General features: G+C 34.4%; 1 protein-coding gene across 1 annotated transcript in view; it reads right to left on the minus strand.

The window, feature by feature from the left end:
* The window catches only part of TDRD3 (tudor domain containing 3), a 197,858-nt gene that overhangs the window by 109,889 nt on the left and 73,670 nt on the right, over nucleotides 1-14,299 (minus strand). Inside the window, exons 2-3 of the mRNA XM_004279927.3 lie at nucleotides 7,635-7,719; nucleotides 2,964-3,029 (exon numbers count right to left, since the gene is read on the minus strand). Of these exons, the coding sequence (XP_004279975.2) occupies nucleotides 2,964-3,029; nucleotides 7,635-7,719 (151 nt within the window). The remainder of the gene's footprint in view (nucleotides 1-2,963; nucleotides 3,030-7,634; nucleotides 7,720-14,299) is intronic.

Consider the following 14,299-nt stretch of genomic DNA (forward strand, 5'->3'; position numbering starts at 1 on the left):
GACAAAGGATTAATCTCCAAAATATATAAACAGCTCATGCAGCTCAATATTGAAAAAACAAACAACCCAATCAAAATATCGGCAGAAGACCTAGGTAGACATTTCTCCAAACAAGACTTACAGATGGCCAAGAGGCACATGAAAAGCTGCTCAACATCACTAATTATTAGAGAAATGCAAATCAAAACTACAATGAGGTATCCCCTCACACTGATTTGAGTGGGCATCATCAGAATATCTACAAACAGCAAATGCTGGAGAGGGTGTGGAGAAAAGGGAACCCTCTTGCACTGTTAGTGGGAATGTAAATTGAAACAGCCAAATTGATACAGTCACTACGGAGAACAGTATGGAGGTTCCTTAGAAAACTAAAGTAGAATTACCATATGACCCAGCAATCCCACTACTGGGCATATACCGAGAGAAAACCATAATTCAAAAAGACACATGTACCTTTTGGACTTCCCTGGTGGCGCAGTGGGTAAGAATCCACCCGCCAATGCAGGGGACATGGGTTCCAGCCCTGGTCCAGGAAGATCCCACATGCCACGAAGCAACTAAGCCCATGTGCCACAACTACTGAGCCTGCACACTACAGCCTGTGAGCCATAACTACTGAGCCTGTGTGCCACAACTACTGAAGCCCACATGCCTAGAGCCCGTGCTCCACAAGAGAAGCCACCGCAATGAGAAGCCTATGTACCACAATGAAGAGTAGCTCTCATTCAACACAACTAGAGAAAGCCCATGCACAGCAACAAAGACCCAGCGCAGCCAAAAATAAATAAATAAATAAAATTAATTAAAAAAAAAATACACATGCACCCCAATATTCATTGCAGCACTATTTACAATAGCCAGGTCACAGAAGCAACCTAAGTGTCCACAGACAGATGAATGGATGAAGAAGATGTGGTACATAAATACAATGGAATATTACTCAGCCATAAAAAGGAACAAAATTGGGTCATTGTAGAGATGTGGATGTACCTAGAGACTGTCATACAGAATGAAGTAAGTCAGAAAGAGAAAAACAAATACCGTATATTAACGCTTATATGTGGAATCTAGAAAAATGGTACAGATGAACCAGTTTGCAAGGCAGAAATAGAGACACAGATGTAGAGAACAAACGTATGGACACCAAGGGGAGAAAGCGGGGCTGGGGGGCGATGGTGGGATGAATTGGGAGATTGGGATTGATATATACACAGTAATATGTATAAAATAGATAACTGATAAAGTATTTTTTAAAAAATGCTCTGAGAAGTTGGAGGAAGAGAAAACTCTTATCAGTACCTTTCCCCATGAGCTTATAGCAGAGATAGGTTCTGAGAATCCCTAAAGACATCCGAAGAAACAATGGAAAATCAATAATCCAGAATGCTAGTTTTCTTAAATCAACTAGCATAAGGATGCGCAGCCGCTGCTTTGATGTTAGTTACTTTTCCTTTAAAGAACTGTTGCATTCATCAGACCTGTCCAAGACTGCTGCATAATTTGGAGTTCTATACCCCAGAAGTTTTCTAATTATGGTTCCCAGACCAGCAGAATCAACATCCCACAGAAACTTGTTCATAATATAAATTCTCGGGCTCTATCCCAGTTCAATGGAGACAGAGGTGTGGGAGCAGGAGAGGTTAGAGGCTGGCAATGTGTGTTCTAGCCAGGCCTCAGGATGATTCTGATGTATGCTGAACTCTGAGAATTACGACCACAACCAGAAAAAGAAATGTAAGGAACTGGAGAGGACTCTGAGAAGAACAATGAAGATGAACGGAATGCCTGAGACAGAATACACAGAGGAACCAAGACAGATGGCTTTAGCAAGAAGAAACCTGTGGTACTGACATTTACAAGGCTTCAAGTATATGAAGACTTATTCACAAGGGAAGGTAACCAGATGTTCTCCATTTCCCCTGAGGGAAGACAAAGAAGACGTTACGGACTTCAAGTTGCATCATAAGAAATTTAGGTTAAAATACAATTAAAGTTTGCTGACACAGAGTGTTGTTAAACATTAAAATGAATTGCTGAGGAGTTTGTAGAACTTTCTTCTCTGAGTATCTGCTTCAAAAACTACTGTAAATTATAAAATAAACTCTTGTTTTCTTTCCATCTAAATGATTACCATCTACTGCATAAGGGAAAATGTGAAAAATATGTTGTTACATTTCAGACCTTTTAAAATTATCTAAAATTTAAAATATCTGAGGTACAGCAACTATCTTAAATATCTGAGTGTTAAAATGATAAGAATACTTACTCAAACACAAAACATATACATTCAAAGTATTTCTTTAAACTATAGATAATGATGTTCCGTAATAGTTCAAAAAGTGAGCAGTAGCACATATAAAATTCTTGGTTGATGCAATTTACATGTATTTTCAAATAAAAAGAAGAAATTGAATACAAATGAATAAGAAGTAAAAGACTGACTAGTTGGTATCTAAAAATTGTATCCTTGTATTTTAAAAACATCACTGAAAAAATTCATAACATGAATACATATGTGTTACACAAAATGATAGCAGCACCAAATGCACACCTTTGCCAAAATGCTTCTAACACTCTTTCCCAATCTTATAGTTTTATATTAATAAGTTCATTAAACAAATATGGTTAACAGGTAACTAAAATAAAAAGATACAAAAAGGTCCTTTTCCTGAGCACCAATAATATCTGGTAAGTCTCACATGTAAAGTAAGTGTGTCATAGTTACAATTCCTGAAACAAAAGTTTTTTTTTAATGTTGAAAAGTCACCAAAAGTTTAAAAGTTTAAGCTTTAATAATTTTCCATGTATATAGGAAGTCACTATAATGATAACTCTGTGACTTGTTCACCTCCAAAATATTTTGAAGTTGCAGTCTTCATTGACAAAAAACAATTCCAGTAATTTAGTAGATGTTCATATTTATTGTACTTAGCATAATTCAGGAAGTTAACATTTTTCATTACCTTTTCCACCTTTCCACCATTGATGTCACTGGGGAGGAATTTCTTGCCAATTGTTCTCAAGTCTGTCTAAAATAAAAATATTATTATTAACATAAAATTATAGAGAAAAGTGAATCTAAATCTAATTTCACTCACCAACAAAAGATAAAATTACTTAAGGTGTGTGGAACAAACTTTAAATAAATGTCTTTCAACTGATTATGAGATCTATATATATATAAAATCAATCTTTTCTAATAACACAGTCCCATACATACATTGTTTAAAGTACATCAAAGGCCTTATTTATATCTGGTCATACTTCTCTAGATACCCTTTTAACTTACTAAGTCTTCTTTATTAAAATCTAAAACTTGATTTTATGAAACTATATAGTCTTACTAAAAAATTAATGCCACAATCCAAAACTAAATGACTACTTTGAACATATAAACAGAGTATATTTTTGACAACTAAATTCTATCTAACCTTGATATGCAGAGACATGAAAACACATTACTCTATAGGCTGTGATACTTATGACATAACAAAGCTACACAACATAAAAATATCCCAGAGAACAATACCACTGCAACAGCAAGAAATCGTAAGACTATACTGTAGTAAATACTTATTTCATTTGCTTTTTAAACAAATTACAGAAACAGAAGTTGTGAACAAATGACTAACCACATGAAAATTCCCAAGTACATATTATTTAGCAAACTAAAGCAAAACAAAAAAGAACAACATAGGACTAAGATAAAGTTGTAGGATTTCTGACATAAAAACAGAACTTCAACTACACAGTCTACATTAAAAAAAACAGACTTTTTCAGGATTTTGTCTTCTTTAAGTAAGAAGAAGTGAAAACTAAAGGAAAAGTAAGAAATTTGTTCAGAAGAAAACTAATACTACTCATGAAAAAGGCCTAATTATTTAAGCTAAGAAATTATATCGCTGCTTGAGATAGTGAGGTTAGATTAATAACTAAATTTGTATTGTTTTGTTATTCCTTAAATATAGTAAAGAGAAGCTCTTCATTGCCTCAAGAGCAAAACAAAACAGACTTAGAGTGTATTTAATCACAAAATTTATAAGGGAGAAATTTATATTACACTTAAGGAGAAAATACTAGATGATTAAAATTACTGTATTATAAAAGGATTACATATAGAGAAGTAGGATAGTCTTCTTTGAACACCTACAATAATAGAATATCCTCTTACTTGAAATATCCATATATGGTCAGCTTAAGAAACAAGCATACATGTTATACAACCCTCACAGATCCTTTCCAGTCTTTTACTACAATGATTTATAATTTATTTCTCAATGTAATGCAAGCATCACTCCTAAGTAAAACTCACTGAATGGAACTGCCAGGTGAACTAAGCCCCAAATCCAAATACTTGTTTAACAATGTTTCAGGTTTATCCTTTTTGCAGCCTCCACCCAATAATAGAGTGAAAGAATTATAAACCATACCTCAAGTTGCATGTCTTTGACTTTGAAAATACTAAGCAACATATGGGGAAAAAAATACTTTCCTATACTAGCATTTCCTATATTAGGATTGTTTTGAAGATTAAATAATGCATGTAAAGCATTCAGCACAATGACTTGCAAACAGTAAGCATTTAATGGATGTTAGCTATCATGTTTACTTTAGCGAATATAAAACATGCATATTGTTATCATCTGAACGTGTACAAGTCAATAATACAACTAACAGTTCATAAAAACATAAGCATTATCTTGAAGTCACTCAAAAGCTGAAATATTTAAATATGTATAAAAAACAGAATACATAAAAATTTTATGATACATCATGGTCCTTCATTTCTGGTTTTTATCACTAATTTAAAAATTAAAATAAAATGAGGCATTAATATAAATGAGAAATGAGCACTAGACTAAAATCCTAAACTTTGATTTACTACATACTGTAATTAACTAATATGACCTGGGACACGTCAGAAATTCTCTAAATCCAGTTAATTTATTCCTCTGTAACATGGAAAATATATTACCAATTCTATCTTCCAAAGCTGTTGTCAGGCTAAAAGGAGACAATATATTCAAAGTGCCTTACACACATATAAGGAATGTTATTTCATTGTTCTTTTAGCAAGATGAAAATGACCTACCAAATCTTTAAACATCCTAAATATAAAGTCAATTTATGAGTTCTGCAAAGGCAATTCTATGATTCAGATGCTGTTATATCAGGGTCACTAGGATAACTGGGTCCAAAAATACATTTATAGTGAATAAGCAGTTATGCAGGAGAAATATATAATACGCACGTGTGCACATGCACAAAAGATTCCTGACTATTTCTTCAAGTAAGTTCAGCAGAATATCTATTAGGCAAATCATTTTGTATTACACAGAATCTTAAAACAAATTTAAAAATAATCTTCAAAATTTTTACTGTTACATATTATTTAGTAATTTAAGACTAGGCTATCATTTAATTTTTTTCTGAATAATTCAGGAATTTGAATGCAAAACTACATGTTGAATTTCAAGGTTATTTCTTAATACCCTTACTCCTCATTCTACAGAGGAAAAAATTAAGAACCTCCCTCCTTTCAACATAAAAACCCATGCAGAAAAGAGTTACATAGCAGCTCTGAGGCTGCTATCTTTAGAAGGGCCAGCTTACAAAGTTGGCCCGAAGGTGTCATCTGGGAACTTGGCACTTGGCATTCCCTAACTGAAACTGTGGTTCACGGCCTAAATTATTTGTGTTAACAATGTGATCTATGGTAAACACCTGCTTTTTAAGGGGGGGAGTCTGGAATTTTATTTCATGCTAAGCAGAGAGTACCTTCTTAACAGCCCAATAATAGCCTAATGGACTTCCCTGGGCAGGAAAACCATATACATACCATTGCTTTGTTCACTGCTAGATAAAGGAACAAATTCAGTGTGTTCCCACTGGCGGAAGAGAACATAAGCAAGCTTATGCATGGATTATTCTCCCAATATGTAATAAGTTATATGTAAGAACTAATAATGCAAGTCTTTCTCAATTAGTGATTAACATCCCACAATCACTCGAAAGTTAAAAAACTTCAACAGAAACACTGTATATACTTGATTTTATTTAAAGGTTATAAACTTGAACCTTAGTTTATTTGTCTGGTGTAGACTTCATCCCGATTAAAAGTATTTTTTTAATCCTATTATATCGCATAATAGCTTTGGACTGCAATATTTAACTATATATTTTAAAGAAAATTGTAAAGACTAATTCACTAAGATAATAATAATCATGTACCTCTTATGTACACAGGACAAATACTTCATGTTGACTTATTTTACTTAGTTTCATACCCAATTTATACATAGCTCAATGCTATTTACCTATGTATATAAATAAGAAAAATAAAGAAGAACAGAAGATTGTCACAAAGCCTTTTTCCTATCATCTTTAGGACTTTTTTTAATAAACAAAGAAACTAGGGTTCTTTTTTTTGTGTGTGTGGTACGCGGGCCTCTCACTGCTGTGGCCTCTCCCGTTGCGGAGCACAGGCTCCGGACGCTCAGGCTCAGTGGCCATGGCTCACGGGCCCAGCCGCTCCACAGCATGTGGAATCTTCCCGAACCAGGGCACGAACCCGTGTCCCCTGCATCGGCAGGTGGACTCTCAACCACTGTGCCACCAGGGAAGCCCGAAACTAGGGTTCTTTATACCATTTTTTGAAAATAAAATTCACTAATTTGGGTGCAAATCAAGGGAAGTTAAAGTGTCTATTCCCATTTGTAGTCACAGATAACACACATAATTTCTAAAAAAACCTGTTGGTCTTACTGAATAAAATTTCAAAGCAGCTAAAAAAAAAAATCACAGGTTTCAAAATATAAATTTTATGTTTAAACCCAAGTTTAACTATGTAAATATAAATTTAAGTAATTTGAAAAGTTATACACAGTTATATATTTATTTATACTTCATATGCTCTTATCAGTTGTCGCCCTTTCTGCTTTATGCTAAACCTACTTTGCAGTGACATAATGGATTTATCAGACAGTAATTCTCTTCTGAATTTCACTGATTATGTATCATAGTATATGAAGTTGATTAATAGACTGTGACTGCAAAGGCGATACAAAAAAAACTCCCATAGGGTAACTGCAAGATTGAAAAAAGAATATTAATTTACTTACAGCTGTACTTCAAACAATTTTTATAACTCTTCAAAAACATCCAAAAGTCAATCCCAATTATAGATAAGATACAACTATACAAATGGGTAGAGGGAAAGAGCTTGGAAAGAAATATACACCAAAACATTAACGGTAATTATTTGTTTTTATTATTTTACTTTTCTGTATTTTCTGAAGTAGTCGTATGGTACCATATATACTACTTTTATCAACAGGAAAAGTTACTTTGAAAGAAAAAATACAACTGTCAAGAAGCTATAACCTAGCTAGAGTTTCTATGTAAATTAAATGTCAATTTGTTTTCATGAATATGATCAGTTTTTACTGCTATTACATAGCTACTGTAAATGTAATGAAATTCTGTAATGGATCACAGGGTGGAAAAAAAAAGGAGTTTTAACTGCATTTTTCCCTTTTTCATTGAATTCTGAATAATAGTTTATTCTATGAGATATTTTTCATAAATATAGCTTCCAGATTTAAAACATTTATAAGTTAATAAATAAAACTTACATTGAGAGCAATCAGGATGATGTCATTTATATTGACTTTGTCAGGAGAACTTGTGCATGCTTCAATGCCTTCATCTGAAAGATACCTGTTAAAATAAAATAAATGGCTTAGTATTTTCTAAAATCAAAATTAACCAAAATTATTTTCTTAAGTCTACATGTAATTTTGTTCTCTACTATAAAATGCTTCCACTACAAATACGAGGCAAAAAGCATCCTGGATACTCCCTGTTTATTTACTATCTGATAGAACAGGATAGACAATGCGTATTTTTCCTCTTTTATATCTTTAAAGGGATACTGTGTTAATAAAAGTATCCATATGTTTTCTGAGAAAAGCTATTTAACCATCAATATACTTCTTAAGGAATGAATGAGCTCCTCTTTACTATTATACAAATACAATATCCAATTTAAATATTTAGTAATACAGTAAACTCTTAAGAGATTAAGATGTGCTATAAAAATAGAACCAAAAACAACATAGATTTAAATATAGTCCAACAAACTTTCTTCTGGGCTCCTTTCTCACATTATCTTCTCAAGTCCCCTTTCTCTAACATAATGTTCCCAAGAATCTTTCAATAAATACTACTGACTCCAAATAGCACAAAGATTGGCAACTTTTTACCTTATATCTTTCACTTTTCCTGTCTCTTTTCAGTTTTTTTTACTCATTGTCTTATTGCCCTTTGTTATTTTTTATTCAGTCCAAACCAACCATACATCTGTAGCAGATAATAATTAATTCAAGAGTAAAAAGATTATTGAATCCAAAGGGGGGAAAAATCATCTCTACCAATTCACCCACACCCAATACAGTCATTTTGAAATTCTTTGATAAATTCTACAATTCAGATATCATCCCCCCAAAAGTCCACCTGTAAAAATGCCCATTAACATTCAGCATCTTTTGTAATCAGTATCAGATACTCCTTTAACCAAAGGTCTGATGCTAGCATTGCCACTGTAGACATTCTCCCACTAAAAAAGATCCCACTACTGGGCATATACCCTGAGAAAACCATAATTCAAAAAGATACATGTACCCCAATGTTCCTTGCAGCACTACTTACAATAGCCAGAACACGGAAGCAACCTAAATGTCCATAGACAGATGAATGGATGAAAAAGATGTGGTACATATATATACAATGGAATATTACTCAGCCATAAAAAGGAACGAAATTGAGTCATCTGTAGTGATGTGGATGGACCTAGAGTCTGTCATACAGAGTGAAGGAAGTCAGAAAGAAAAAAGCAAATACCGTACATTAACGCATATATATGGAATCTAGAAAAATGGTACTGATGAACCTAGTGGCGGGGCAGGAACAGAGACACAGTCTTAGAGAACGGACTTGTGGACACAGTCTTAGAGAACGGACTTGTGGGTAAGGGGAGGGTGAGATGAACTCAGAGAGTAACACGGACATATATACACTACCATGTGTAAAACAGATAGCTAGTGGGAAGCTGCTGTATAGCACAGGGAGGTCAGCTCGGTATTTTGTGATGACCTAGAGGGGTGGGATGGGGAGGGTGGGAGGGAGGCCCAAGAGGGAGGGGATATAGGCATACATATAGCTGACTCACTTTGTTGTACAAGAGAAACTAACACAACATTGGAAAGCAATTATACTCTAATAAAGATGAAAAAAGAAAAAGATACAGGAGTGCTAGTCTGACAGAGCTAACTCCGGCTCTTCCTGATGGCCAGCAATTCCACCATCAACCCCAACCTGATTCAGGTTGATTCTTAGAATCAGGCTGATTCTAAGACACCTGTCAATGTAAACTTTACCTGAAGACAGCAACCTAAGAGCATATACCTTTAAGAAACATAGGATGAATGATTTCTCAAAAGTAAAAGGACAAGTGAAAAGAAATGTGAATAGGAGAGTACAAAAAGCAATAGAAAATTAAAGCTGATAAACCTATGCATAAGATCAAGGAGGTAAAAGAAAGGAATGTGTATATAAATCAAAGCAAGAATGTGTTAAAAAAAGTTAGATACTATTAAAAGTTGAAGACCATGGCAGTGCTAAACTACAATGATGAATGAAGGCAAGGAGTTAAGTGGGCTACAGAGAAAAATAGAAGTGTTAAGTATGTAGATGAGTCAGTAAGAATGAATGGATGGGAGGCAGGAATAAATAGTACATGAGTGACCATGGAATACAATGTTTGCAGTCAGCAGAGATGGCTAAAACACTGCTTTAATTCAGAATGGCTAAGTTCATTTCCTTATTACCCTGATAATTTGTCACCATTCATAGCCATTGACTGTATCCGGCACTAACCATCTTACAAACTCAGTTCTACAAATATTAATTAACTCCCCCTTTATGTGAAAAGCACTATGTGAATCAGTAATAAGATCAGTAAAATGATGAAAAATAAACATCTTTCTTCAAGGAGTTTACAGTCTCACATAAAGAATAACACAACATGTAAACAGCTATCATACAATGCCAAAATAACTATAAACAAAATGTTATGGGGGCTCAAAGTGGCTGCAGAATGGAAAAGAGTGCACAGAAAGGGAATAGTATGGAAGTAAAAAGTATAAAGCACATTCTAGAGGTAATAACTTGGAACGTTACGGCTGGAAAATGGGGAAGAGATGAGAGGTCAGTATAGGTTGAGACGAATTTTATTTACTGTAGGAAGCAACAGCGCATAGAGGGATATGGGTGCTATATTAAATGTTGACTAAATGTTGAGTAATTACAAAATCACAACTTTCAAAATTCCTACAGTGGGGAAATAATATGCAATGACTAATAAAATACTTTTGTTTTCTAGAAAGGCAACTCTTTAGAATTAAAAGATTATAGGATGTCACATGAACTGGAAATGATCTTAAAAAATAATCAAAGTTTAACTCTTCAATTTTACAGATGAAGAACGCCCCAAGATGTTAACCTAAACTTGCCCCAAAATACAAACTTAAGCTATGAAAAGTTAAAACAAAAATGCCTCCTGATTCCCAGTTTAGCAGTCTTTTCATTACAACACACTATTTTTATTTATCAACAACTAATGCTAATATCAGGAATATGATTTTTTTCTCATAAACAAAAGTCAACATCTATACAGATCAATTTTTTAATCAAGTAGACACTTTACCCACACACACAAAAAAGCACAACTAGGTAAATTCGATCAGTGTCTCCGAAGTATATTAAATAAGAATAGGCCTAGTTTCATAGCAAAAGATCAGGGAACTAATATTAACTACGATTAAGAGATTCAAAAATTGTTACAACAATAAAAATACCTATCCTGCAAAATATAAAAAGGAAACATCTATCTAACAAAAATTCTGAAGGCAGAAGAGATAAGGGGGTGTAAATTTGACTTCATCCATGTATAAATCAAATATCATGTGATTTCTTCCAAACGATGCCTGGAGAAGGCTTCCTGAATATAAGAAATTATAAAATATGGCTCAGTCTCAATTTCCAAGTTTTACAAGTCTCCCTTCCTCACCCTTCACATTAAAAATAAATAAATAAATAAATAAAAATCAAAGGACTTGAGCCTCACAGCTTTACTTTGTAATTATCAAGAAACAGGAGACCCATTCACAGGTCTCCCCAGTAACATCTTGGTGATCCTTCTGTCAATACTGGACCATTTTCACAGGACTAAATCTAAATTAACTGTAACTTGAGATTTATAAATTAATCTTTCTGTTTTTGTAAACATTTAAGACTCCAATATCATCAATGAATAAAAAATGTGATAAAACTAAGGTATTATGTCCAAATCCGCTTCAAGATGCACAACAGGAACACAGCAACTGAAAGAACAAAACAACACACGATTCACCAGCCTTAATGTGGTCACTGGGAAAAAAAGGAATTGAAAATTGGCACAGGCGTGTCAGATCTGATCCCTGTGCACATCTGCACGATGGACCTCAAGGGAAGTGAGTCATAATCAGTTCCCGTGTGCCGTCTTTGAGCATGCAAAACCAAGGGCATGGACCTTAAATAGAAGAAACAAACCCCAGAGAGCTCTTGTTGACTACAACAGCCCCCAAAGCACACACTTTTTTTCTCCTCTGGTGGAGATTTGAGCACAGTAACATTATAAAACCACTCATTACTATTCTGAACTAAAAATACATCGGAATACATTTTATTGACAAGCAAGGCACTAAAGGGCTAAATTCCTACATGATACTCACGGAATAGACTAATATTTCTCCTTAATTTTACCTTCAAATAATTCTATTTTAAATTACAGTTTAATAAACACTCAAATTTTTTTAAAAGATTTTGGAAAGTGCTTCTTATTTTCATAAATAAATGTTAAAATTCTGACTTTCTCAGAGTCATTTAATTTTAGCACTGAGCAACTCTTCTTACTTAAGAAGTAAAAGCTTTAAAATTAATTACTATCCACCAATTTGGGGGAGAGGTGGTTTCCTATTACAAATAATGAAAATATATTTAATAAGAAGGGTCTCACTGCTAAAACCATCTTTACCTCATGTTCTAAAGTTACTTGGGCATATAAAACAGACATTCCCAAACTACAGTTCAAGAGTCTCAACTGACAGAAAACTGTGATAAAAACAAATACTATTGTTTCAATATCACTTGTTAGATCCAGATAGTGGATCACCATTACCAGTAAGTGGATTCCTAACTGCAAGGGAAAAGAGTGCCAATTTTCCTTTGATCCATTCCTCTGGAAGTAGGTAAAATCCTTGAGTCTAACTTAACTACTGACTATGATGTACACATAATGAGGAGGGCAGCAACAAACTGAAGAGTACACGCCCGTCTAAAGGGGGCGCTCCAGTGACTATCTGTATGAGGATAGGTTAAGCAGCCATTGTCAGATCTCATTTTTAGCTTTTCGTTTTTTGCAAAGCAATGTACAAGCCAAACAAAACAGGCTTCAGTCTGCATGTGGCACACACACTTTGTACGTATTAATCATATTGGTTTATTTCAGTTATCTGTTTGTTTGCTCTTATACACTTTCAACTTGTCTTTGACATGCAGGGTTGTGCCCTAAGTGTCTCTCAAATGATATAATATCCATGACTGACATCCTTTTCAAGCAAAAGAGAAAAAGAACTGTCTTTTAGGTCACTTTGTATGACTCCTGTACAGCAATAAACATATTTGTGCATGTAAATAGTGTTCTTACGGGATTTATCATCAAATCATTTACTTTGGCCTAAATTATCTTCAAACTGCACATATGATAACTCATCCTTACCTAGATTTCCAGACTACATATATTTTTTAGGGGGAAAAATGTTCTAATTGGCCAGAAATACTAAAAAAGCACACTGAAGTTTTCTTCCCCTCCACCTACCTGTACCCGTCCAAGCAATGAATACCCATTCAAGTCTGAACTGAGACATGAATTCCTAAGATAATCAAAAACAGAATCTATTATCACGCATACAAATTAGGCTGATGACACATGAAAATTCTTTAAAATGCCAATAAGGAAATCAAGAGTGAAAACATTCTTCCCAAATGGATAGGGACTCAATCAAAAATAAAGGACATATCTGGACAATGACTGCTACAGGATGGTCTTAACTGTCTCTGAAGAAAACCCAAATCACATGGCCTCATGTGGTTTTTGTGGTCTCTGATCTATACATGATTATTTGCTGGTACATTGAGATTACTAGCCCACATAGGTTATCCAAATACCAAAATGGGAATTTTATAAATGAATCCCTACTTAGCTACAAAGAAAATAATAACTAACTCCCAATTACTCAAGCCAATAGAGGGACAGGAGAGAATAAAACATGACAGGTAATTTTTAAAATCACTTATATTAAAAGGTATCTTTCATCTTAGCAAATATGAACATTGCCAACCTACTGAAAATTCCCAGGACATTAAAAAAATAATTTTTAAAAACTACCCAAAGGTCTCTCTATTCACTCTGCATATCCTGTTTCCAGCCCCACAGTGTAAGTGGTCTGTAACATGCCTGCTGAAAATTTTGGGTTTTGCTATAGGCTTCTTATAGGCTTTTGCTGTACCCAGTCAAAAACACTGAAATGATAACTTGCTAATTCCCTCCTTTAGGATAAAGGAAAATGGCTTATGAACTCCTATTTATGAACCACAGAGTAATAAGATTAGTTAAGGTAACAAGGCTAATAAAAATTTGGGCACAAGGACTTCCTTGGTGGTCCAGTGGTTAAGACTCCATGCTCCCAAAGCAGGGGGCCCGGGTTTGATCCCTGATCAGGGAACTAGATCTCACATGCCGCAACTAAAGATCCTGTACGTGGCAACAAAGATCCCACGTGCCTCAGCTAAGACCTGATGCAGCCAGATAAATAAATACTTTTTTAAAAAACTGGGGCACAAAATTTGCTTCAAATAACCTGGTACAGACTAAATGAATATACTCAATACAATTTATAAATACATTGGTGAGGGGGCGCGGGGGGGGGGGGGAGTCACCAACCAGAATGTAACTTGGTACACCAGCATTAAGTTGAATGAATTTATGGTATTAAGCACAGCAAACAGGAGGATCAGAATTCTATTAAAAGTAATTCAGAAGGGGGGAGTCCTATGACCCAAATGGCAAAAAAGGAAAAAAGAGGTCTTTTATTTCATTTCCCTAAAAAAGTACCACTTCTATCACTACCATTTTCTTCCC

The sequence above is a fragment of the Orcinus orca genome, chromosome 18 (assembly GCF_937001465.1).
Source record: "Orcinus orca chromosome 18, mOrcOrc1.1, whole genome shotgun sequence".
In the NCBI taxonomy this organism is placed as follows: Eukaryota; Metazoa; Chordata; class Mammalia; order Artiodactyla; family Delphinidae; genus Orcinus; species Orcinus orca.